This window comes from Morone saxatilis, unplaced genomic scaffold (genome assembly GCF_004916995.1).
Source record: "Morone saxatilis isolate NCDOM2014 unplaced genomic scaffold, NCSU_SB_2.0 Contig12, whole genome shotgun sequence".
Classification (NCBI taxonomy): domain Eukaryota; kingdom Metazoa; phylum Chordata; class Actinopteri; family Moronidae; genus Morone; species Morone saxatilis.
In genome coordinates, this window is record NW_023339674.1 from 13,567,193 (window position 1) to 13,590,395 (window position 23,203).

General features: G+C 39.4%; 2 protein-coding genes across 3 annotated transcripts in view; one reads left to right on the plus strand and one right to left on the minus strand.

The window, feature by feature from the left end:
* Positions 1-8,036, plus strand: part of usp13 (ubiquitin specific peptidase 13) — a 31,980-nt gene extending 23,944 nt beyond the window's left edge. For both annotated transcript variants that reach the window (XM_035653308.1, XM_035653307.1), the window contains exons 18-21: positions 1,611-1,780; positions 3,605-3,794; positions 4,732-4,816; positions 5,139-8,036. In XM_035653308.1, the coding sequence (XP_035509201.1) occupies positions 1,611-1,780; positions 3,605-3,794; positions 4,732-4,816; positions 5,139-5,235 (542 nt within the window). In that variant the 3' untranslated portion in view covers positions 5,236-8,036. The remainder of the gene's footprint in view (positions 1-1,610; positions 1,781-3,604; positions 3,795-4,731; positions 4,817-5,138) is intronic.
* A 5,232-nt stretch (positions 8,037-13,268) lies between these two features.
* Positions 13,269-23,203, minus strand: part of pex5la (peroxisomal biogenesis factor 5-like a) — a 42,991-nt gene continuing 33,056 nt past the window's right edge. Inside the window, 5 exon segments of the mRNA XM_035653707.1 lie at positions 13,269-13,769; positions 16,277-16,434; positions 18,819-19,008; positions 20,555-20,740; positions 22,559-22,629. Coding sequence (XP_035509600.1) covers positions 13,568-13,769; positions 16,277-16,434; positions 18,819-19,008; positions 20,555-20,740; positions 22,559-22,629 — 807 coding nt within the window. The 3' untranslated portion in view covers positions 13,269-13,567.

Sequence of the window (23,203 nt, forward strand, 5' to 3'; positions counted from 1 at the left end):
TGGCTGTGTGTGAGATCTTCACCAGAAACGTTGTCAGAGCTGACTTTGTCTCTTGTAGAGCCTCTCAGCAGTAGAGACGTTCCCCTGAGGCGTTGACTCGTGTCACTTTTATTTCCCTGGTTGGTTGTAAAGGGCCTCTACAGTGGAGGGAAATTAGAGCAGCCCCCTGCCTGTTAGTTTTTAAATGGGCCTAATGCCTCTGTAAAATGGGCTTCATTCAGGCTCAATAACATTAGTAAAACGGTCCGTCCCTGCCTACTGCACAAATGTTACTTCTTCTGTTTGCCCCACATTTGTTTGGTTTCATTACTTTCCCATTAGAATTACTTCAACTTATTCTTTCACAACTAAACTTTCTACTTAATAATTTTTAGACGCAGTACCACAGACCACTCTTTTTACTGAGGCGAACCTAAGTGCTGCATTTACAAAGGTAAACTAACTAAGAGGTGCATTTCCAAAGCACTGTGCAGACAAGACGACTCAATTATTTTTCATGAGAGGACTGTGAGAGGACCAGAGTGCATATAAACTTCATACATGTCTTTAATAAAGGCTGTTATGACATCTGTCAAAGATAATGTCAGAAGTTGAACAACAGCAACCAATTTAACAGTAATTCAATTTAACTTGGAAACATGAGTTGGTCAGCTACTACTTATTTCTCTGCCTGCAGAGCGTTCCTGCTGTCGCATTAAAAACCACTGTATCATGGGCAATCTAAAGGACACAAGACAAGGAGACTGAGATAGAGATGGTAGTAGGATATAAGTGGTATGCATTTTCATTTATGGCAAGGACAGTAATGAAGGCTCTGTTTATGGCCAACAGCAGAGTAATTACAGTAGGAGTGTCCTTGTGCCCGGGTTGAGAGTCACTTCCCTTTCATTTGAATCTGTTCAAGGTGCACAAAGCTTTGCAGTGGCAAATCAGAAATACTTCATTCTTAGTTGAGGATGCTCCCTGAATCTATTTAAATTCATGCAATGTTCCTCTTGTATGCATTCCTCTGAACAGAAGCCATATTAAGGATCTGTTTCACCATTGCAGATCTTTTGCTTCTCAAGAAATACTCCCTACATTATCCATAGTCAGAGACGCATGGACTTGCACTACTAATCCTGACTCTGACATGAACATGCCACAGGGTGCTTTTGTATCAGATACTGTTTCCAGTACTAAAGTATCCAGGGTCCCACCTCCACGGATGTTTACATGTACTAGTTGTGTGTCTGTCGCCTCACGGCAAGAATGTCCTGGGTTCAATTCCCAGCTGGCTCAGGACCTTTCTGTCTGGAGTTTGCATGTTCTTCCCGTGTTTCTGTGGGCTAGCTCTGGGTGCTCCAGTTTCCCCCCCACCATCAAAACATGTATGTTTTCTCCAGTCAGTCCCCCGGGTACAGCACGTGGCTGCTCACTGCTCCTAGTTCTTGGGGTTGTGGGTGAAATGCAGAGAATGAATTTGCTTAGAGGGATTAATAAAGGCATCAACATCCACAAAACTAAACTAATCTAACTCTGACCGACAACAAAAATATATTCATTGACTGGGTTAAAAATAAATAGAAAGCTACAGCATCTCATTATTATTCTTCTCTCTCTTTTTTCAGACTTTGCAGAACCTCTCACTCTGCCCTCCATGATAGATCCTGGTCCTTCCACCAGCGACAGCACCATGGGTGCCACCCCACTGGGCAACTCTCCCCCCGAGGAGAGCATCGCCATCCTCACTTCAATGGGCTTCCCCCGTGCTCACAGCATCCATGCACTCAAAGCCACGGTCAGTCTTCTGCCCACTCTGTTTATGTTTGCACTTTGTGTACTCATAAATAACTTTATCATTAGCTTAGCACCGAGATTTCTTTTCCAGGCGTTTTTCTTTCCTTTTACTAATGTGTTTCTGTCAGCTGATAATTCAGATGGGTCTTAATCCTTAACTTTTCTTATTAGGAGTTGTCTGTTTATTGTTTATCAGCCTTAATTTATGAGTCGTCTTCTGCTCCTGAGACTTAAAATCCTCTGCTGTACATGAAGTGATGCATTGTGCTTGTGTGATAACAGTGATTTGTTCTGAATAGCCAGAAAAGGAAGAGTAGCTAGTTTTGCGGTGTTGGTCACCATGATTTAACTGACAAAGAAAAGAGCACCACTTATGGAAAGTCAGTCTGTGACTCACAGAGACAATAAAAAGTTCTACAGAGCTAAAAAAAAGACAGTCATGAGAAAATCTGCAGACAAAGAACCACCCACACAGTTTGATAAGAGTCTCTGGGAAGCAACGGCCGCATGACACCGCAGAAAAAGGAAGTCTGTCCCGGTCAATAAAAACAAAAGCGTCACCAGCAGGTTGGCATGAAGCGAGCCGGTGTTTGAAAACAGGGCAAAGAAAGGGTGAGATGATGAAAACCAAGCTCAGTCAGTCATAAATGGGCTTGGCTGGCCTATTTGTTTGCTTTCCAAACTGCAAATTTAATAGGTCCTACATGTCGGAGTGATTAAAGATGGCTGCTCTACATGGTGTTTACAAAGAGTCCCAACAGCATATGGACGTCACGCCGCCGCTAATGCAGCCTTTCAGGTTTAGGAACAGGATCTGCCTCTGTGACATTTCGAGCCATTTTATCATCACATCTCACAAATGACAAAGGTTTTTTTTTTTTTATCTGAATGAAAGGGAATGTAGCTGAGGCAAATATATTATGTCTCCTGTTTTGAAATGGCCCCCGATTCTCACGTTTCATGTTTCGTATTTCAAACTGCCCCCTCAGCAAAAATAGCCCAGCAGACTGTTATTAAGACACAGAAATAGACACCAGGCTTCCTTGTTTATCACCCCCAATGCCACCAAACTGAAGTGAAAAAAAATGAACACATATCCCTCATGAGGGAGATGGAGGTGTGAAGCAGAGTGGGGTCTCATGGCTGGTTTATTATTAGCCCAAAATTAGCAGGAGGAACTTTTTTTTTTTTTTTCAACCTCACTGACCTGACATGGAAAAACAGAAAAAGCAGGCGGCTGCACATGCCAAAAAAGACACATTCTCCAGGAATCACACCTCTATTTTGGATTAAAAGCAAACATCCTCAGGGGGAATTTAGCACAGATGGATGCCTGCCACGTCCCTGATAAATGATTGCTTATTTTGAACATTTTTAGCTACGTAAAGATACAACAGCAAAGGAATAATAGAGAGGACTAATAGAGAGAAAACAACTTAGGATAGGAAAGTTTTTTTTATCCTCAGGCCTGATTTTGTCCTCATATGCATTGTATCTGTAGGCCATATGTCTTCTATGTGCTAATATTTCTTGTTACAACTAGTAGTTTTTCAAAGAAAGTGCTCCTTGAGTCATTAGCATATTATGCAACAGCTTCTGTGCAACAGAGGATTTTCCCAGGAAAGGGCAGTACATAAAAACAGCAAATGTAAAGCTTTTATGAAATGGCTTAAACCTGATTTTGGAGTCCAACAGTAAAAGGAAAAAAGTCGTGGATTATTTATTTACATTTGCACCACTGACATTTTCATTACTGGCATAGTAAAGTCATTTTTAGTTTGGGATTTCAGTGAACTTTAGTAGTAAACTCGAAACGTCCTTTCAGAACAATAACCTAGAGCGAGCACTCGACTGGATCTTCACCCACCCGGAGGAGGAGGAGAGTGACGTCATCTCAGACATGGCTGACACAGAGCCCAACGACAACGCTTTCTCCAATGCCAACTCACACAGCGACTCCACGCTGTCTCCAGACAGAGACGCGTCGGGCCCACGGGTCAAAGATGGACCAGGACGTGAGTGATTTCACTGATTGTAGCTGCTGTTTCTGTCTTGACTTTATTTATTATTAACCCTTATCTGAAAGTAAATATAATAGGTTGACTTATTTAATCTACAAGTCACATTTCGAATCAGCATATTATATATTATTTTACAACACAAAGATCTGCATTACCAAGAAATTAACAAAGGGTCAGAGTAAAAAATAAAAAAAAGTATTGCAGGTTTTCCAGCTCCTGATTTTTAATTTCACCTGTGTGTTATGAACATTCACAGGGCAGTTTACCCTCAGCTCCAATTAATGTCTGCCACTGATACACAGTGTACTCTAGTGCTGCCGGGCACTGACCTGCCCTGCCAGACCGACTTTGAGCACAGTGGCATCAAAAACATGATTCAGGAGCTTTTTAACTCTTAACACTCCTCACAAAAATATGCACAATATAATAATGCACATACATACTTGCATACCAATAGCGTTTAAACAACAACCATGCAACATCGAGGGTGAAAATCATGAATTATTTAGCAACGCAGACATTCTGGCTTTTCATTTTTAATTAATTCTCTTCACTATTCGCAGAAGTATATTCTGAGTTGTCCTTTCCACTGTTTACTGGTCATTATTGTAAATTGTGTGCTCTTGAAGCGGAGAAAATCTATAAAAACTAATGTTGGATGATTATATAGCTGTATGTTTAATCTTTATGATTAGTTTCGTATGCTGTGCTTGATCTGTAACATGAAGGCATTTCAAACAGAAACTGCCATTTTAACTTATCGTCTCCATCTGTGTGGAGGCTTTAAAAGACTCTTTATAGTCGAGGCTCAGTATGCGTTGACGGAACAGGTTCATTTAAACAAGTTGTGGAACAGATATGTGTCTGAAATTTACTAGTTGTGAAACCCTGCTGTGTTAATTATCATGTATTCTATATGTGCCTTTTTCAGGTTATGAGCTCTTTGCTTTTATCAGCCACATGGGAGCATCCACAATGTCTGGACATTATGTTTGTCACATCAAAAAGGAGGGAAGGTTAGTTGCACACAGTTTTATATTCATTCAGTTCATTGTGTTCCTGTTAGTCACACAAATGTCTGTTGTTAATGGTCTAATCTCAGAGCCTTTTACTTTCATGTCAAATATAGACAAATTCAGTTATTACTTTTATTATTAAGCTTTTTCCACCAGAAGTCTAAAATAAATTATTCAAAATTGCAGGGACAGTTTATTTTTTAGCCTGAATGGAAAAATAAATTGACCCATTTCCTCTGTCCTCATAGTCAGTTTTGAAAGAAGTGGCATTTCGCACTGCAGTAAAATCAACATTATCCACAAATGTTCTTTCTTTCTGTAGGTGGGTGATCTACAACGACCACAAAGTGTGTTTGTCAGAAAGGCCTCCAAAAGACTTGGGCTACATCTACTTTTACCATCGACTGTCTAGCAGTTAAATTAAAGTTACCGCCCCCACCACCATGCAACCTTTTTAAAGAACCGTGGTCGTTCACCCCGAAGACTGGCAGACAACTTTATTAACAGCCACAGCGGAAACAATGGAAGTAACCTCTCAGACCAGCTGCTCGCCTGACCGTGATGTCATTCAAGCAACCAGGAACACTGGTCAGAAAGGGAAAGCAATGTGCTTATCGTGCATTTGTGTTATGTCGTGCTTTAAATGTATATTTCAGTGTTTGTGTTTAAGAAAAGACATTTTCTCGACATTGGAGGTACAGAGGGATTTGTGCAATTTCCACTTCTGGAGTGCTTTGTACACAAAATAATGTCACATATCAAATCTCATTGTTCCTCCTCTATGCCTTCAGCTACTGTGCCAGGATTTTCAAAGTGGTACATTTTATAAATGTATATTGAAATGGGAGTGCTTCACTGCCAGCCCTGAAATGCTTTGAAACTGCATTTGAAACAACAAACAAGAAATTACTGTGCTGCTGGTGGTTTTTGCATTTGACATTGAAATACGAAAGAATGTTTTTCATCCCCAGGAAATTAAAAAGGACAACAAGAATTAAAATGTTTTGGTTGGATACAGAGAAATTAACATACTGTATACAGGTTTCAGACTGAAGGAGAGCACCAGGAAGGCCACGAATAGAATGTAGCTTAGTTAAAAGTACAGTGACTTAAACCTGCCCCCGTTTTACCTGGAGATGATGTGCTTTTTTCAATAAGAAAGTTTCAGTTGAGTTATCAAGATACAAGTATTTTTCCTTCCCGGAAAGCACCTTTTGACTATAACAAGTTCATATTTTGCACCTGATGCTGCTGAAGTGGTCTTTTTATTCACCAGCTATAAGATATTGAATGTGATATCTTAAATTTCAACTTCAGTACTGTTGAGTCTGCAAATCCTTAAAGTGGCCATTAGTCTATGAAGTGTCCTCAATCCCGGAGTGAATTTATGTCATTAATTGTGTTTGCCTAATTTGCAAAATATTTGCATTGTAGGCAAAACTTTAACTTATAGCTGCAGCCGGTCCAGTTTGGTTCCTTTATCACACTGACAGATTCAGACTATGACCCAAAAGTTAAAATGAATGTTTTCCTTGACCTGTTACAACTTTTTGCAGGTCAGTTAATTCAGTTATGCATCTAAACTGTTTTCACCTCTAAAGCAATATATGCACCACAACCAACTCTCTACTACATGACAAAAGCTGCACAGTGACCTGTATCTCCTCGAAAATGTGCATTCTTGTACTAACAGACATGTTGCAGTACTGAATGTATAACTTCATGGTGCTCACTGCAACCAAAACCTCCTGTTCAGCTTTAATATTCAGATGCCACAGCGGACGTAGAAACTGGCCCTTTGCTGTTTGGTCACTATAACCTCGTGCTCACTGTCCACTGACTCTGTACTCATTTATCTACTCAGTATGTTCATAATGTGCCGGACAGATTCAATGTAGATATGACATACTTGTTTGTCAATTATTAGTGAATTTACAGCCTTTGATTGTCAACAACTTCTCAGCATTATGGTTCATGTTCTCTATTTACAAGTTAAACTCGTGAGCTACGTGGAACTGGACTTGAATCTGCTTTTATCTGTTGCATCTCGGTGAAATATTAAGTGCACAAACGCTTAATTCCAGTTTGGTGACCCTGACGTGCGGCGAACTGTCTGTCACTCAATGTTGCGCTTCCGGGTGCATATTTTAAAGGGGAGTTCTGCTGAAAAAAGATACCTTAGTAGATACCTTATTAATAGTTCCATTTGTAGCTGATTTTGGAGTCATTACCTCTCGTTTATGGAGAGGACAATAAATTGACATTTCTTAATAAAAGACATATTTTACTGCATATCTATTAAACAACTGTGGTAGTAAAGATAGTGAAGGAATATGACTGTCCCTAAAAATGTCTTTCAGCAATCTCATCACTCACACTTTCCTCGACAGCTAATGTCTTTACAGACAAAAAAATCTTTATCTTTCAGCGCTCCCCTTTAACAACTCTGCCTAGACTGCACTGAGTTTTATTATATTTCAACCCCTCTACTTCATCAGATACTACTTGATAAACTGCTGCAGTGTTCATTGTCTATGCAGCAGAGAATTCAAAAAAGTCTCTCTATGCAAGTCTTGTGTTTCTGCCGTTCTTCCTATAAAAACTTTTTTTTTGTCAGAAACCAAATGTATCTTCATGTCAAACCCTGCTAAAGTCAGTGTTTCTGCGGATGGGTGATAAACCTTTCGTCTTTCTTAATGATGTTTAATTATGAGTTCCTTCAGATATTTTGTGCAATTTTTATTTCTCCGCACCTTTTGTTCTCCCCACATCCTCCAGGTTACGTTATCGTCTTTGTATTTTTGTCTTTTTGTTTCAGCTTTCCCTCCAGCTGGGTCTCTTCCATTCTTTTTCTCTACGGTTCAATTTGTCACAAAAAAGCTTTTTCACTGTCCGCATGTGCACTAGACGTTGACATTTAGTCATTTGGATTGTACAATGTACTTTTGTGAGTTTTATTCTCTTTTTTCATTTAACTAAATGTCAAAAAGGTTCTTCACCTGTTTTTACTCTGTTGCCTTTTTTGCAAACAAGTTTGTGCCAATTCTGTAGTTTTCATTACATAGTTTTCCTGAAGGGATTATTTTAAGTTGACTTTTGTAATGTATGCATTTATCCAAATATGGCTTAGGTGTATGTGAATAGAGTAATGACAGTATACTCAGTGGCACTGTTTACTTACGAGGTTTGGATAATTTAATAAACTACACCTTTGTTGAGACTTGGCTTCTTTAAGAATGAACAACAAACTGCAGTTCAAGTGTGACTTTCTTCCAGAAAAATGAAGACACACAAGCAAACAATATATAACAATAGTTTATTTTAAAAGATTACTTTCATATTGTAAGTTTCAAAGGTGCTAATGCTTTCCTTGTGATTATACAGGGAGAGTAATATGCATTATAGGTAGGTGTTTCAATAAATGAATAACTGTATATAAAGTAGATAATTTCTAAGTTCATTCATCAAAATATCATTTTATTCATACATATCTGATGCATCAATAAATAAACCAGAACAAACTGCCTTTGTACACATGTTGAATCAAAGGAGTGAAGAAAGAAATGTACACAACATGTACTGATAACCTTTATGAACCCCAACCAATGATGCCGGTAGTAACAATTTATCAATGCTTAATAGAGTGAGAACTTGATTTAATGCAAGAGGACTAAACACATCTATAAGTTGTTATTACCACACTCACAAAGCAATAACAAATGCTTTATAAATACGGAGAACTAAAGTGCTCAAAATGAAACACATAAATACAGGATATCTGGAGGTCTTGAAAAAAGCATTGAACTCTTAATTGATTGAGTCAATGAGAAAGACAAAGGCCTTAAAAGTTCTTTACAAGAGTAATATTGTCTCTTGCCTGCTGCAGGCAGTTCTGTTAGTTAGAAGTGTTTTTGTATCAGATTGCAGGTTGTCAGGTGACGTTACACACCTACAAACTGAAAGTGGGATTGTTGCGACAGTAGATTGTGCCGCAGGAGGCAGTTCAGTCCTTTCATTCAGCACCATCACACCTGTAGCTAACACTGTCACTACTGCTAACTGCAGCAGCAGCGAGGAAACTCACTGATAATGGACATCAGGTGGCAGTTTTAACAAAAACTGACTAATTGATTTAAATTAATGTATTCTTTAATTGGCTTATCCATCCATCGATGTCTTGCTGCTTATTGGGGTCTTGGCTGCATGAATTTAATATATTTTATCATTAGAAATATTTATTATACTGTTGGAAGGTATTGAAAAATCGACCATGAAACACCTTAGTTCTCCATATGTAAAGCATTATGAGCAAAGCTGTGTAAAATTGGTACTGAACATATCAGATTTAAATGTTGTTTTTACCTGATAAAAGACATCAAACTCCACATCTGTTTACATGTGTAACCAGAACTAACAAAGCTGTAATGCTTTATACAACATTAGGAAACTATTAATAGTTGACAGTGGCTTTATGGATGTGTGCATAACAATTGATGTTAAGAATGATCAAGTTTCAACACAAGAAAGCATTTCCCTAACAACAGGTAGATGGCTTTATATGCTGGGGTCATTAAAAGTGTTACCAGTACATTTGTAATTTATAGAAGTAATTACAAAATTTCTACAGAATATAACTATCATTAGTTAGTTGTAGCAATGTGCCAGTATTCAAGCTCAAGTATTTGATTTCTCTGCTCGAGCTTTGCACACTCGCTACCTCTATGCAAGAAAAAGCATCTTGTGTAGAATATATACCGAATATATACATCACTTTTTCTCAAGGTTACAGATTTTAAAAGTGCATTGTAGAAATATTGCAAGGAAACTTCATGATATATTTCATATTTATATACGATGGTGGGAGAGAGAGAAAGCACTTCCATGTATTTCATGCATACAAATGAAGATAGCATTCAAAAAAATAAATGTAGAGGATCTAGCATGCGGTCAACCTCAATCTGTTCCTCAGGAGCATGCGTTAAGCTAGGTCAGTTCACCTGAGAAGGTACAGTAGTAGGTAGGTTCTACAAAAAGAAAACACCAGGCATCCTATCTCAATGCACTGCAGTACAATGTGCACAGTTGTACACATACAAGTTTAGATTTTAAGCCAGCAATTCAAGGTCTCTTTAAAAAAATAAGTTTTCATTTTTAACACAACTACAGTATCTTGAAATGCAAAAAGCAAAGGCCTACAACCTTTTAAGAAAACTAGACTTGATTTGGATATCACAATTTAACAGACATCCTGTTTTGGAGTTTCTACAGTTTACTGTTGACACAAAAGACAGCTGGGAGGACCAGGGACAGAATATGTGTTCATATTAAAAAAATGGAGGGATACTGGCCTTTTCGAATAACTGCGATGTCTCTCAACAGTCTCTCAGGGAACTATTACAAAAAGGTTGGGTTTATTGTTTATGGAAAGAAAAGAGGATGGAATCTTGTCTTGGACATGCTGAGACTCTGATCTGATGCAAATGAAATACCCACAGCAGGGCGACGCTGGCCCAGTGCACCTCTAGCTGGCAGCGTTAGCACATACACTGTAAGTGACTGAGGTGGATGTCAACAGAAAAAAACACTCAGCTGAAACAGATGTAGCTGTGCAGCTGTAACATAGAAGCAAACTAAGAATCTACAGACATGCTAGAGGCTCTGTGAGGCCCACAATGACAATGCTAACATGCTAATGTTTTAGCAGGTACAATGTTTATCATTGTCACCATCTTCGTTAAAGGGGAGAGCATGCTAACATTTTCTCATTAGCACTAAGCTAAATACAGCTATGGCATACATTCAGTTAGGAACCCAATAATTGGAAAAATTTCGATTTTGAAATGATGGTAAAAACTGGTTATTAAACAGAGATGCGAGATGGCGAGAAGATGCCTGCCACCGGGTCAGATTAAGTCAGAATCCCCTCAACATCAATTAAACGAGTAGGTGGAAAGACTGCTTTTGTCCACAAAGGCCACCAGAATCAACAAAAAATAAAAGTTGCTTGTTGCCGCTTTAAGGTTATTTCAAGTCATCCTGCGGGGGGCAATACTGTTTGCACCAAATTCCACAGCAATCCATCCAACAGTTGCCGAGATATACAGACAGCTGTATAAAGCTGTGGTGCTATCATGGCTAAAAATAACTTATTTATTAATTCAATGATAATTAAATATTCAACAGGGTAGCACTGATGGACTACTGCATATCATCCATATTATTTGAGTAAAAAAGCAACACTGCCAGTTCTTCTATCATAATAAAATCAGTGAATACATTTGTGCATCCACCTCTGCTTTGGCCTCATTGCCTTTGCCATTGTGCAGTCCACTATCAGCCCCCTGCCCGCTGCAGATTGTTAGTGACATGCACATATGTGCTGTGTCTCACTGGGTTCCTCTGCCTCCTTGATCTATTAAACATCACGGTTGGCCACAGAGACTCTCTGCCAACAAATTTAAGTATCTGCCAGCCTGAAATATAATCATACTCGTGTTACAAGTGCCAGTGGATAATGTAAATGGTCCGATAACATTTTTCTACTGCAGTTGTGCACTTATAAAGGAGAGTTTCCTACTTAAAGGGCGTCTAAGGTGAGTTTCAAAGAGAACATATGCAGCAGACCGGTGAAATAAAACATGTATCTGATAGCAAAGCTTGATGTACGACACTGAATTCAGGGGTTGCAACTGAGGTCAAAGAAATATCGCTACACTACAGGGTTATAAAACAGGAAGGCTACACTTTAGGTGGATGGTGTTTGTGTATCTGTATTTTTCAGAATCACTGACCACGTTTTTCTCTTGAACAAGAACACTTGTTTTTGTTCTCCCCTCGGTTTCCTAACGAAACACTTCTTCCTATACAGACCACCATGACATCAAAGCTGTACAGTTTGGAAGATGAATGGCTCTGGTACTGGTCTCTGCTTTCCCCTGATAGCATTCTTTCGAAGCACAGAATCACCACTTCCTTTTGGTCCACTGAGGCAGACGGGGACAAACTGACAATTCGGGAATGGCAACATAAAACATGACCTTTTGCATAGGATCTGAGAATAAAAACCTACTTTCTACAGCACACCCAGACTGTAGACACGCCTGTTAAACACCGAGGTGCAGAGCTATACAGTACAGCTGATCTATCATTTACTCTGTTGCACAGCGAGGAACATGGTCTTCACTTCACAGAGTGACTTTCAAAGTAGCAACAGTGACACAAGAGAAGCTGTTTTGCCAAAAAGCATGTTTTAAGAAAAAGCTTTGCTTTTGAGGTGAATTATCTAGAACGACTGGCTCCTTACAATCATGTGTGGATGCAAGATAACTTAATGTATTATTATGATGTAAATTGGAGTTTACAGATGGTAAAACAAACAGCTTTTCAAACATGTACTGCATTTTGCTCAAACTTACATAAATATTTAAATCATGCATGATGGCTGAGGCAAACTGATCTAATTAAATGTATGAGCCTTGCTGCCTGTGGAGGTGCGGCAACGATACAAATGACTGCATTAAGAAATACCCCAAGCTCTTCTAGGTCTTGGCTTGCAGCCACACATTTTTTTTCTGAAATGTTATTATACTGTATTGAAATAAATACAGTGAGGAAAAATAGAAGAGAGTGTGATGCGTACATCAAATGTGAGGGCTACTAAAGCTGTACCAGGAGCTAAAAGATGAAAGAGCTATTTTTAGACCTGCGACAACTTTTTAATATGAGAAAGTTTCCACACTAATGCAAGTTGTACGGATCAGTGTTGCCCAGCTTTTGTGTGAATTTCTCCAACCAGTCAGAATAAAGGGAACAAAGAGAAGCTAGGAGCCAAGACCAAAAAAAAAAATAATAAAACCAACAAAACCAAAATGAATGGCTCAGAAAGCTTTCAAGTTCAGAAAACGGAAGTTATTTAAAGAAATTAAAACCAGTCTGAAAATGGCTTTGTGTTTTTGTGTTGCCATAAAAATAGTATAAATAAATGTTGTTGTTCGCATGCATTTGAGTAAGGCTTTACAACCTGGCTTGCACATTCCACTTGGGTTGAGGAAGTTATCTGTTTGTCTGAAGTGCAAAGGGAAAACTTCTAAAAGTATGTTAAATATTAAACAAGATTCCATTTATGAAAATGCTTATTCATGCAGTATCATTATTCTCCACTGAAAGAGGATGAAAACAAGCCAGGAACAGAATTTGGAGTTTCAGGTCATATGGTGCAGTCTTTATCATTTTCTCACTAAATCCATCCTTCAAGAGGGTGAGACAGCCTTGAGTCTTTGAAAGTAATTGGATAACGAAACCGTCTTTTTTTTTAAATCTTTTCTCTGCAAACAGCATGTGAGGGTTCCTCTGTGAGATTCTCAAACTGTCTGTCTGCCTCTCTCCTGGCTTAGCTCTGTTCCACTGGATGAGTCAGTTTTTAATTGATGTGTTCTCTAAGGCATTGCTCGTACAATCTTTGCCCGTCCTTGTGCTCTTTAGGGAAATCACAAATTGCAGTGCAAATCCATCACAAAGCAGTCACTTCAAGCACTTGGAAGAACCTGTCCTCTGAACTGCTCCAAGGTACTTGGGCGAAAAATATAACAACTTTGACGACTGTAGTTAATTTTGACGTGCATAAAAACCACACAATTGTCTCTAACATCAGATCCAACCCATTCTGATGTGTGCACTTTGGGGATTTGGCTGTTGGGTAGAAATCGAAGAGTAAGTGAAGGGAGTGATGCTATTGTCACTACATCCCTTTCCTTAAATGTCTAGGTTGAAGGCCCGCATGAGAAGATCCAGATCACCAATGTTTGCAGCCTGGAAGAGTTCAGGCTGGTCCATCATGGATAAAGCTATCCTCAGAGCAGCCCAGATGTTTCCAGACATCACCTGGTGGGACTGCTGACGACTCCGACTTTTCCTCTGAAGGCTTAAGGCAGTCAGGAAGTTACTGGCTGCCTCCCTAGGGAAGCAAAAACAATAGGAATCAATTTGTTTTAAGGCAGCGTTGAGGAAACTCGCAAGGGTTGATTCAAGTCACGTTCTGCACACTCATGGTAGCCTACACCCAAACACTTATTCAGACTGATTAGGCATCATCTTACAGCCTGGTCACACCAGCATTTAAAAGAGAAAAAAATCATTTAAATGGAATTGCTGCAATCAGTGCATTTTCTGATTGGGGTGAAGTAATTCTTCATGTTTTTGAAAGCTGGTGAAATATTGATCTTCTTTTTGGTGTTTATCTGCTTCTATTCATGTAGACTTTTGGGAGACAGGAAAAAAACAACAACTTTAAATCATGTGAATTATTGTCCCGTTAGCGTTACTCATTTAGAATGACAGTTAGCAAGCAGCTAGCTCGGAAAGTCGTTACAACTGACTGGCACTTGCATATTTCTGGCTAGCTAGTGTGTCCAAGGTTAGCTCAGCAGCTGGTTTACCGCTAGTCTTATAAGTAGTTCCGACATCACCAAGCTTCAAGCATTGCCCATTTTGCCAGGTTGAACAAATGAACTCGGCTGTGCCACTTTATGGTGTGACTGGGCCTGGGCAGGGCTATGTAGGTGTGTGCAAATGTTTGATTGACATCTCCCTGAAGCTGATAGCTTCTCACACCTGTTAGGTGGGACGAATTACAACTGTAGCATTCTTATTAGTGGAGCAGAGGGCTAATCAGCAAGGATATTGAAAACACCTGTGGGAGTAAGGATGAACGCTGGTAATCTCACTTTGATTTAAATTTGTAAAATGTACTTATTCAATGCTGTTAGCACCTCAAACCCCATTTGAGTCACTTTTATTGTATTTGGAAAGAGGCAAACGTCCCAGAGACACATGAAACCATATGGCCAGGTACCACTGGAGGTACCACTGGAGGTAACAAGGTTTTTGGCTTTCATATCATTTGATAAGCTAGCTACTAAATATTCCTGTTGTTACTTTCATTCAATTTGATAAGCCAACCAGCTACCTAACCTTTATGAGCTTTGGGATTATGAAGGAATAATTGTGTTTGTAGCCCAACAGAGACACCAGTTGGTCGACCATTGTTATCCTCAACTGTCACTTCAACCCTGAGGGTTTTTTCCTGTCTGCACTGCCTCTAGCCTGGAAGCAACTCTTCCATGAGGATTACTCTCCCACCATGCGATGCCGAGGGTCACTGCTTCTCTCCACCAAGCTTCTGTAAGTATTTGTTGTCTGTTGTTGTAACATACTAAATGAGGGGTTGTGTGCTTGGCTACTGTGGCTGCTTGCCAGGTTTGCCTATGTCTTGGCCTCTGTTGGTTATTAATTTCTGATCATACTACTACTGCATGTACTGAACTGATTTCTTGGGGGCTTGTTTTCTTTTGGATGTTGTCTGACAGACAAATTATGAGTCGGTGATGTTATTTTGTTGTGAAATATGAATAACTTATGATTGAGTATGATGAATGCTAAGGGCTCAATTGTTTTTTTTTTTGCCTCTTGGATTTTTCCCACACATGTAATATTGGCTTCATGCTTTTGTCAGACGAATGAATATTTTCTCCACACCTTTTTATAATCAGCCAAGCATTTGAGGACATATTGAACAAAAGCAGTTGCGGTTACACTCAATATAATATATTATTAATGTTACCAAGTTTATAATATCATTATGTAGGTTATGCGCTGATGGTTATCTGCTCATCACACACAACAGAGACTGTCTGCTCCACATCACAGATTTTTGTGATTTATATAAGAGCTACAACGATTAGTCGTTCAGCAGAAAAATTTATGAGAAACAATTTTAATAATTAATTAATTGTTTCATCATTTTTCAAGAAAAAAAATGCAGAAACATTATCCCGTTTCAGCTAGCCTTTTTGTTGTCATATATGATAGTTATCTGATTATATTTAAGGTTTGCACTGTTGGTTGAATAAAACAAGCAATCTGAAGACATGACTTTCGGCAATGGGAAACTTATAACAGCAGTTTTCACTATTTCTGGACATTTGTATGAATTGTTCAATTAAAAATAATAGGCAGATTAGTTAATTAAAATAATTGTCTATGGTATCCCTATTTTGAACATGCGTGTATGTTTTGCTACATAATTGAAAGGACTTAGCCTGTAGCTGTATAACAGGTGAGTCTATTTATTCATCTCAGTTCACTAGATTGTATATTCTCTTCAATGGCTGCAAATGCTTTGTTGGTAAATTAACATACACAGCTGGTGCCTGATCTGCACAAAGGAGATACCACATACCTGATGTTATATTATCACTTCCCAATCCATGCTGTGCTAGGTTAGGTGTATGCTAGTGGTGAGAGCGCACTGTATTGTTTACAAATATTAACTCTGTACATAGCCTCACTGCATTAGTTATTTTTTCACTTTTTCCTCCCTGGGTGCTATAAGTAATTCTTCTCCACTACATAAAACAAGTGTAGGAGTTTTGCCGCACTCTCCTAGAGCCCCAGATCACTCACCTGTGTGCCCCCAGGTTAATACAGCTGATGCCGAGGTTGTAGCGGGACCTGATAAACCCCGGCTGCAGCTCTAGGGCTCGTGTGTAAGCCTCCACCGCCTCCTCACTCCGGTCCCCGTTTGCCAGTGTGGCCCCCAGGCGATTCCACAGCAAGTAGTCCTACATGGGGGGCAAGTGGTGGGGTTGGTTGAAGGGTAAGCAGTGTCAGAGGGTGAAGATGAAAGATTTGTTTTTTAGTAAAGTTCACTTTGATGTGTGTTGTCAGATGCTGCCAGCTTTAATAATGTGGCTTGCATGCAGATGTATTTAATCAGTAAACACACTGGAGAGTTTTTTCCTTTTAGCCGGAATTTAAAAATTCATCAGCAACATCTCTTCACATATTTTAAAGTCTAAATGTTTTCAGAACTGATCAAGTAGCTGACAGTGTCTTTAACAGAAAGGTGCAAGTGAAATAGAGCTGAATAATCTGAGCTGCTATACAACACTCATCCTTGTATCTGCAGTGACAGCATTACAAAGCAGTGCTAGAGATAGAATTTTCTGGGGTTTTTTAATATACAAATGACAAGGAAGTGTTCGGGGCGTTACACAGCTCCCTGCTATGAAGTATCCTAACAAGGGTAATTTAAGGAGAGTTGATTACATCATACAGGATGTCCTTGCTGTTGTTTCCCACCTGCAGGTAGACAGGCACATACAGAGGTCATGGTCTGCTACAGTATAGGGGTCCTTCATCTTTGGCTAAGCCCGGCAGTGGGATATAATTATCTCCCTTTGTGTTCAGAACCATTTTTCCAGCAGGGGAGCAGATATTACCAAGTCAAATGTGGGAGGTTGGATTTAACAGTGAGTAATATTCTCGCCGGCTTGGGACAGCTCTCGGAGGACAGAGACTGATTTGCATGAAGGGGATGCAGAAATGGAGGAAAAGTTTGTAGTTGTAATTGTATGCGCGTGTTTATTTTGTTTGTTGTGTAAATGCGTGCATTTCTGTGTTTTGAATATGCGTCAGAATCTGTTTTTTAGTTTTCTTTGTAAATGTGTGTGTGCACTAGATCTTGCTATACTCTTGTGCTGGGCCATGAGTGAGAGTGTATGTGTGCCAGTCAAGAGTTCATGAGGCCAGATTTGGCAGCTCCTTGCTTCACATATTGCACATGGAGTTTGATGTGCTTCACCACATCTGTTTGCGTGAGCTCTCCCTTGATAATTGTGGCTCCATCTCCCTAAGGATGTGTATAAGCTTGAGGGGTTCATGTCTGCTCTGTGTGTTAGCATGGAAACATGTGGTGTGCAACAGATCATGGTTTATCAAGTGTGCTCTTTAGTATTGTGTGTGTGTGTGTGTGTGTGTGTGTGTGTGTGTGTCTATGTGTGTGTTTATATCAGATCTTGGAGCCTGAATGTGTTTCTCAGTGGTCAAATCAGTGTTCAACAGACCAACTGTAGGAGATAGCCAATATTATTCATATTATTTTTGCACATATTATTGTGCTCTTACTACAAAGTTAAACAAAAAGCAACAGCAGTAATATCTTAGTAAGTTCATTTTAGTTTGCACGCTGACCCTCCAAGATTACAAATGTAAAGGATTATAATGAATCAATCTGAGGGAAATGTCCTGAGATGTTTAATTTTTTTCATAGTTTCACTTTAAATGTTTAAAATGAAAAAACAACAACAATGTTTTGAAGAAGAATGAAACCTTGTAACAGGGGTCATTTTGGTGAAGATCATAATACTATGAAATGTTGCATGACTCCCTGTAATGAATCAACCTATCAACAGTCACCATCAAGGATCCGCAAACAAATCAGCCTCCTTGGATTCACATCGGGCAAAAAATGAGCAGTGAATATTATGTAAAATGTATCAGCTGTGAATATCTGAATGAGCATCTGATCATCCATAAATAGTGTTTCATGAAATGTGCAGAGTTTACATCATTGGCACATTCGAGTGCCAGCTGGAGTCAACCAGCTGTCAGACATGTTGCCTCTGCAAGGAAACCAGTGCATCCAGTGGGTTCACCAGCCACAGCTTACAGTCAGCTGGTCAGGCTGGTTTTGACATCTCTGTCACTGAGAGCCCAGCACAGTACTGAATGGCACACAACTTAAAACTATTTAAGTTATGTGGTGATCTACAACACAGTGCCAATACCATACTGTATCTCTTTTGTCTTATTACTCAAATATATTCTTAAGGAAAGCAATATATTGTGTATTATAAAATATACAGAAAATAGGAATCCTCCATATATTTCTCACTAAGTCAGTATACTGAATACTTGTTCAATAAGTGATGACAGAAAGTAAAAAATGATTTCTCTTTCCATTTTGATATAAGATGCAGATTTGAACTTTTTTTCTTGTCCGTTTAGAATATAGGTAATTTTCCACTTTTTTCTTTCCTGACTCCGTCCACTTGAGGCTTGAACGGACCAATGACATTATTTGTACCTGCAGAGCATATCTGCCTCTAAGAAGTTCGGCCCTGTCGTGTGTGTGTGTGTGTGTGTGTGTGTGTTTTGTTACTACCTCGGGCCGCACTGACAGGGCCGTATTAAAGGCCTCCACAGCTTTGTTGAACTCTCCACTGAGGTTGTAAAGCACCCCAAGGCCCGTCTGCAAATCCGGGTCGATGCTGTCAGAGTTGTGCTGAACTGCTTCCAGGAAGAGCTCCTTGACCTCAGGTTGCAGGGAGCTGTGGACACACACACACACACAGCTGAGGATTAGTGTGACTTAAGGCTGCTGAGTTAAGCGCTCTTAAGATTGCAGAGCTATGATGTGCACTGTACTGCATGTCAACTTTTATACATGGAATGTAATACAACAAAAGAGAGATATTGAAAGGAGGGCAAAGGAGAGATAAAGTGAAGGAAGAAGAAAAGCAAGAAATTGCAGAGAGATGACTAAAAGTAGGGCCGGTAGTATTAAATTTTGTTTTGGTTGTGACAGAAAAAAGTAGTTGTTTTGAAAAGTAGTTTGATCAACTATTATCAAAGTGAGCCAAATATGAAATATTTTTCCATAACCATTTCTGCTTTAGCTGAATCTTGAAAGTCTTGCTTCCTTGTTTATCGTTCAGATTCATCCAGCTTAAGCTCCACTGAACACTTTTATCTCCTATCTCCTCTGCCGTGGTTGTATGTCCTCCTCGAGCAGCTTGAGAACCAGTGGACTAAAGTGAAAAATTAAACAAATGACAGCTAGAGAGCTTCTTCTGCCTCAGTGGTCATTTGGTCCTTAGCGTTTGGGTAAAGCCCTTTATGTTATCTTCCCTTAGTATCTTAGCTTCCACTAGGCTGTCATAACAAACAGAGGGAGGGTAAAGGAAAGTTAGAGGGAGAGAAGTGCAAAGAGAGAAGGGTGGTGTAAGCAGCAGAAATGAAAAGAGGATGAGAGGGGACACCACAGTAATTAGGATGTACCTGTATCTCTTCACATTGACTAGACGATTATTTGTGCTGCTTTACCTGGGAGAATAATTAGGCTCTTTCAATCTGATATACCTAACAGTCTCATTTTTCTGGCCTAGATGGTCTGCCTTCTACAGCAGTAAGTGGTTTGACAAGACAGATACACGTAGCTCCATGTATGCTGTCTCGCCAGTGAAAATAACACCAACACCAGCTGTGGTTGAGAAACCTTGAAATATGTTTTTTGCACTCCCTGACAGAGTAATAGCAGTTTCAGTAAAACAAACGAGAGTCTGAAATGACTGATATATGATATGTTTGTCAGTGCACTCAATGACTCTGAGTTGTTAGATAAGGTTGAAATTCAGTTGTGGCATTTTAATGTCTTAATTAAAACTTTAAGACTCTTGAACCTCACTGACGACTACAAATTATTCACTTTCCCGACTGATACTTTTGACATCCATATCATCACCTATTGTCTCAGATATTAATGAGTATAGTAATAATATCAGTATATATCATAAAATTATACTCTTCTGGAGTATCAGTTGAGAAACTATTAATAGATAGAATAAATAGACAAGCATGTTCACTATGGCTAATCCTGACAAATCAAAGTAGTATCAAAAAAATCATATAAAAATCCAGTATTCACATAAATCAGTCTTGCTTATTATTGATTTTCAACATTGTCCACTAGAGTTTAGAGAGTTTGGCAGAAAATGAATTGGCAACAATTTTGACAATTTATTGTTTCAGTAATTTTTCGCCAATGTGAAGATTTGTCTGCATATTAGTACATTATTAATACCCCACCTTTCGTGTCTGCCTGTGTTGGGAGCTTGAGACATCCTGCGTTGGGAGTTTGGGGATCCCATCAGGTGGGTCTTGCCCTTCAGCAGGTGCTTGTACTTTGGATTGTGTCGCACCCAGCGGAGCAGGGCTTCACAGGCATCATTGCGCATACCAGTGTTGGTCAGGCTCACTGCCAGAGCCATGAGGGCTGGGAGGTTATTTGGGTGGAGCTCCAAACACCTGGATGGAGAAAGGACCCCGGGCATGGGAGAGAAGAGATTGTGTAAGGTGTGCACTTCAAAGGGAAATCTAGATTTGACAGGCATTAATTGGGACAGGCCAAAGCAAGGGAACATCAGGCAGAGGCTAATGATTTCTGGGTCAGAATGGATGAGCTGCACATCTCCTGCTTTGCCTCGGCTGCAGAGGACCAGGTTTGCATGCTACCCTCAGCTGCATGGTTAGATTATTTGCATTCGGTTTTCATTTAGGAAAAAATGGTGATTGTTCCAGAGCTACAGATGGAAAGTGTGTTTGAGTACTTAAGTTATATCACTGGTTATATCATTGGGACTACTGCCACTAAGATTTACGCTGGCCTTTGTAATTGAAAAGGGGAGAAGAGCAGCACTGTGTTGGATGAACAATTTGGATTAGTTAAAAGACTGAAGGAGAGGCCAAAACAAGATTTAGCTTTCATCAAGATAACTTTCAAGCCAGATTTGCTACAGTTGATGCGCCAACTTCCTTAAAACCCTCATAATCTCAGTCAAATTATTTCAGTCCCCCACTTGAATGTGCTCGAGGTAAAGATTACATAAACTTTGGTTAAATCCACTCAAATCCACTGTACACTTACAAGAATGTGTTTGTGCAAGTCCAGTGACCAGAGATCCATGTTTTCCAGAGACAATCACAGATTTGTTTGTGTACAGAACCAAGCTGACTTGCCCATTAAATAACCACAAATAAGTCACAGTTTTGCCTCATGTCACTTCAGAAAATGTTTTTTTTTTCCCCTCAGAAGCTGTTGAGATGCAGTTCATATATCTTGACCATCAAATTTTGGAATTTCACCATTGTGGGACTATTAAAGGAATATCTTAAAAGTGAAGCATAAAATAATCATGACAGAATAAAGAAAACTGAAGTGGAAGATAATAGATGTTTGTGTGGCATTATTTAATACAATTGATGAAGAAACCCAAATAGAGCAGGATAACATTGTGCTTGCCAACTGAAGTGTTGCCAGTATAGCAACAACAAGACTAATGCCAGGTAAACATCTAATCTCACTTCATACCCCAACACTCCCTTCACAGATGGAGCTATTACATAATAAACAAACTGAAGTTGACACCGTGCAGATGACACGAAATCTGAATGGAGTTTCAGAATCTAAGTCTATTGGATTAAGTAAGATTCTAGCAAGAACTGAAAAATAAATTCTTCACAGCCTTTGTAATCCCATTTAAGTAGAGCAGCAATTAAAAAAAATATTTTTATTTAACAGAATAGACCCTCTATGTTGCACTTAAAAAAGAAAGGATGCTTTTTTTTCCCTGAATGGCGGTCTCTTGGGTTTTCAGTTGACTTGTCAGTGTTCACACCCCCAGATAGGTGCAATTTCTGGCTTCAGCAGCGTTATGAATGAAAGTGGGCCACCTCCCATTGAGGACTCTGTTCATACCCCGGATCTGTGCAATCACCATCCGTGTGGGGTGTCTCTATTTTAAGAACAAAAATTGCAGTATGTTTCCTTCCAGTTGCTGGTTGGTAGTAAAAAGTAAAATCATGTTCTTCTTGGAACTAAAAATATACCAAATCTTTACATTACAGAATTTTGAGTTGTTGCTGAATAGACTGCTACCAAAACGTTCATTGAAACCTCTCAAGCAAATTTCATACACTGGGCTTCATCTTTTAACATGACATTTCCACAGAGTCCGACTTGTGCAAACATATGGTGCCCCCGAGCAATAACAGCTGACAACTTCGCCATGTCTGACGGCGATTTTTGATTTTAAATGGGAATTTGATGCAGTTGTTTCTCTTTACCTCTGGAGGGAGACAATCGCAGCCTGCTCATTCTCATTTTCAGCCTGGGTGGTCCCCAATACTTGCCAAGCCTGCAGGGAAACAAAATACAGGTAACAGTAAACAGCAGGGTGGAAACCTGGACTCCATAGCCGGTATTCTCCAGGGGCTGAAACACAGTTACAGTGGCTCAGCATCGTCTGTCAGGCACAATGAGTGTGATCCAGCACAGAGCGAATGATGCCAGTGTTTCAGACACATCCCCACAGAGGACAATGCAGTGCTTTTAAACATTCAGAACTCCAAAGGATGTAAAACCTTCATGAGGTCAAACAAAGGTGCATGCAATTATGATTAAAAAGTGTTAAGCTCGGAGGGTTGTCCTTAGATACACTCAGATACCCCATTAAATCAACCAAGAGAGCCATTTATTATTCAGTGGAGTTCAGATATGACTTGCTGACATACTGCTTTATCTCTTTATAAAAGTGAAGTGATAATTCAGGAAGGAGGAAGGAAGCTGCAGGACTAGTTGATTAACAGAAAATTAATCAGGGACTATTTGACATTTCGTCAAAAGAGTTAATTGGCAGATTAATCAATTTAAATGAAATAAAAGCATTAGTTGCAGGCCTAAATTTATTGGAAGGTGCTTAAGTGCACCAG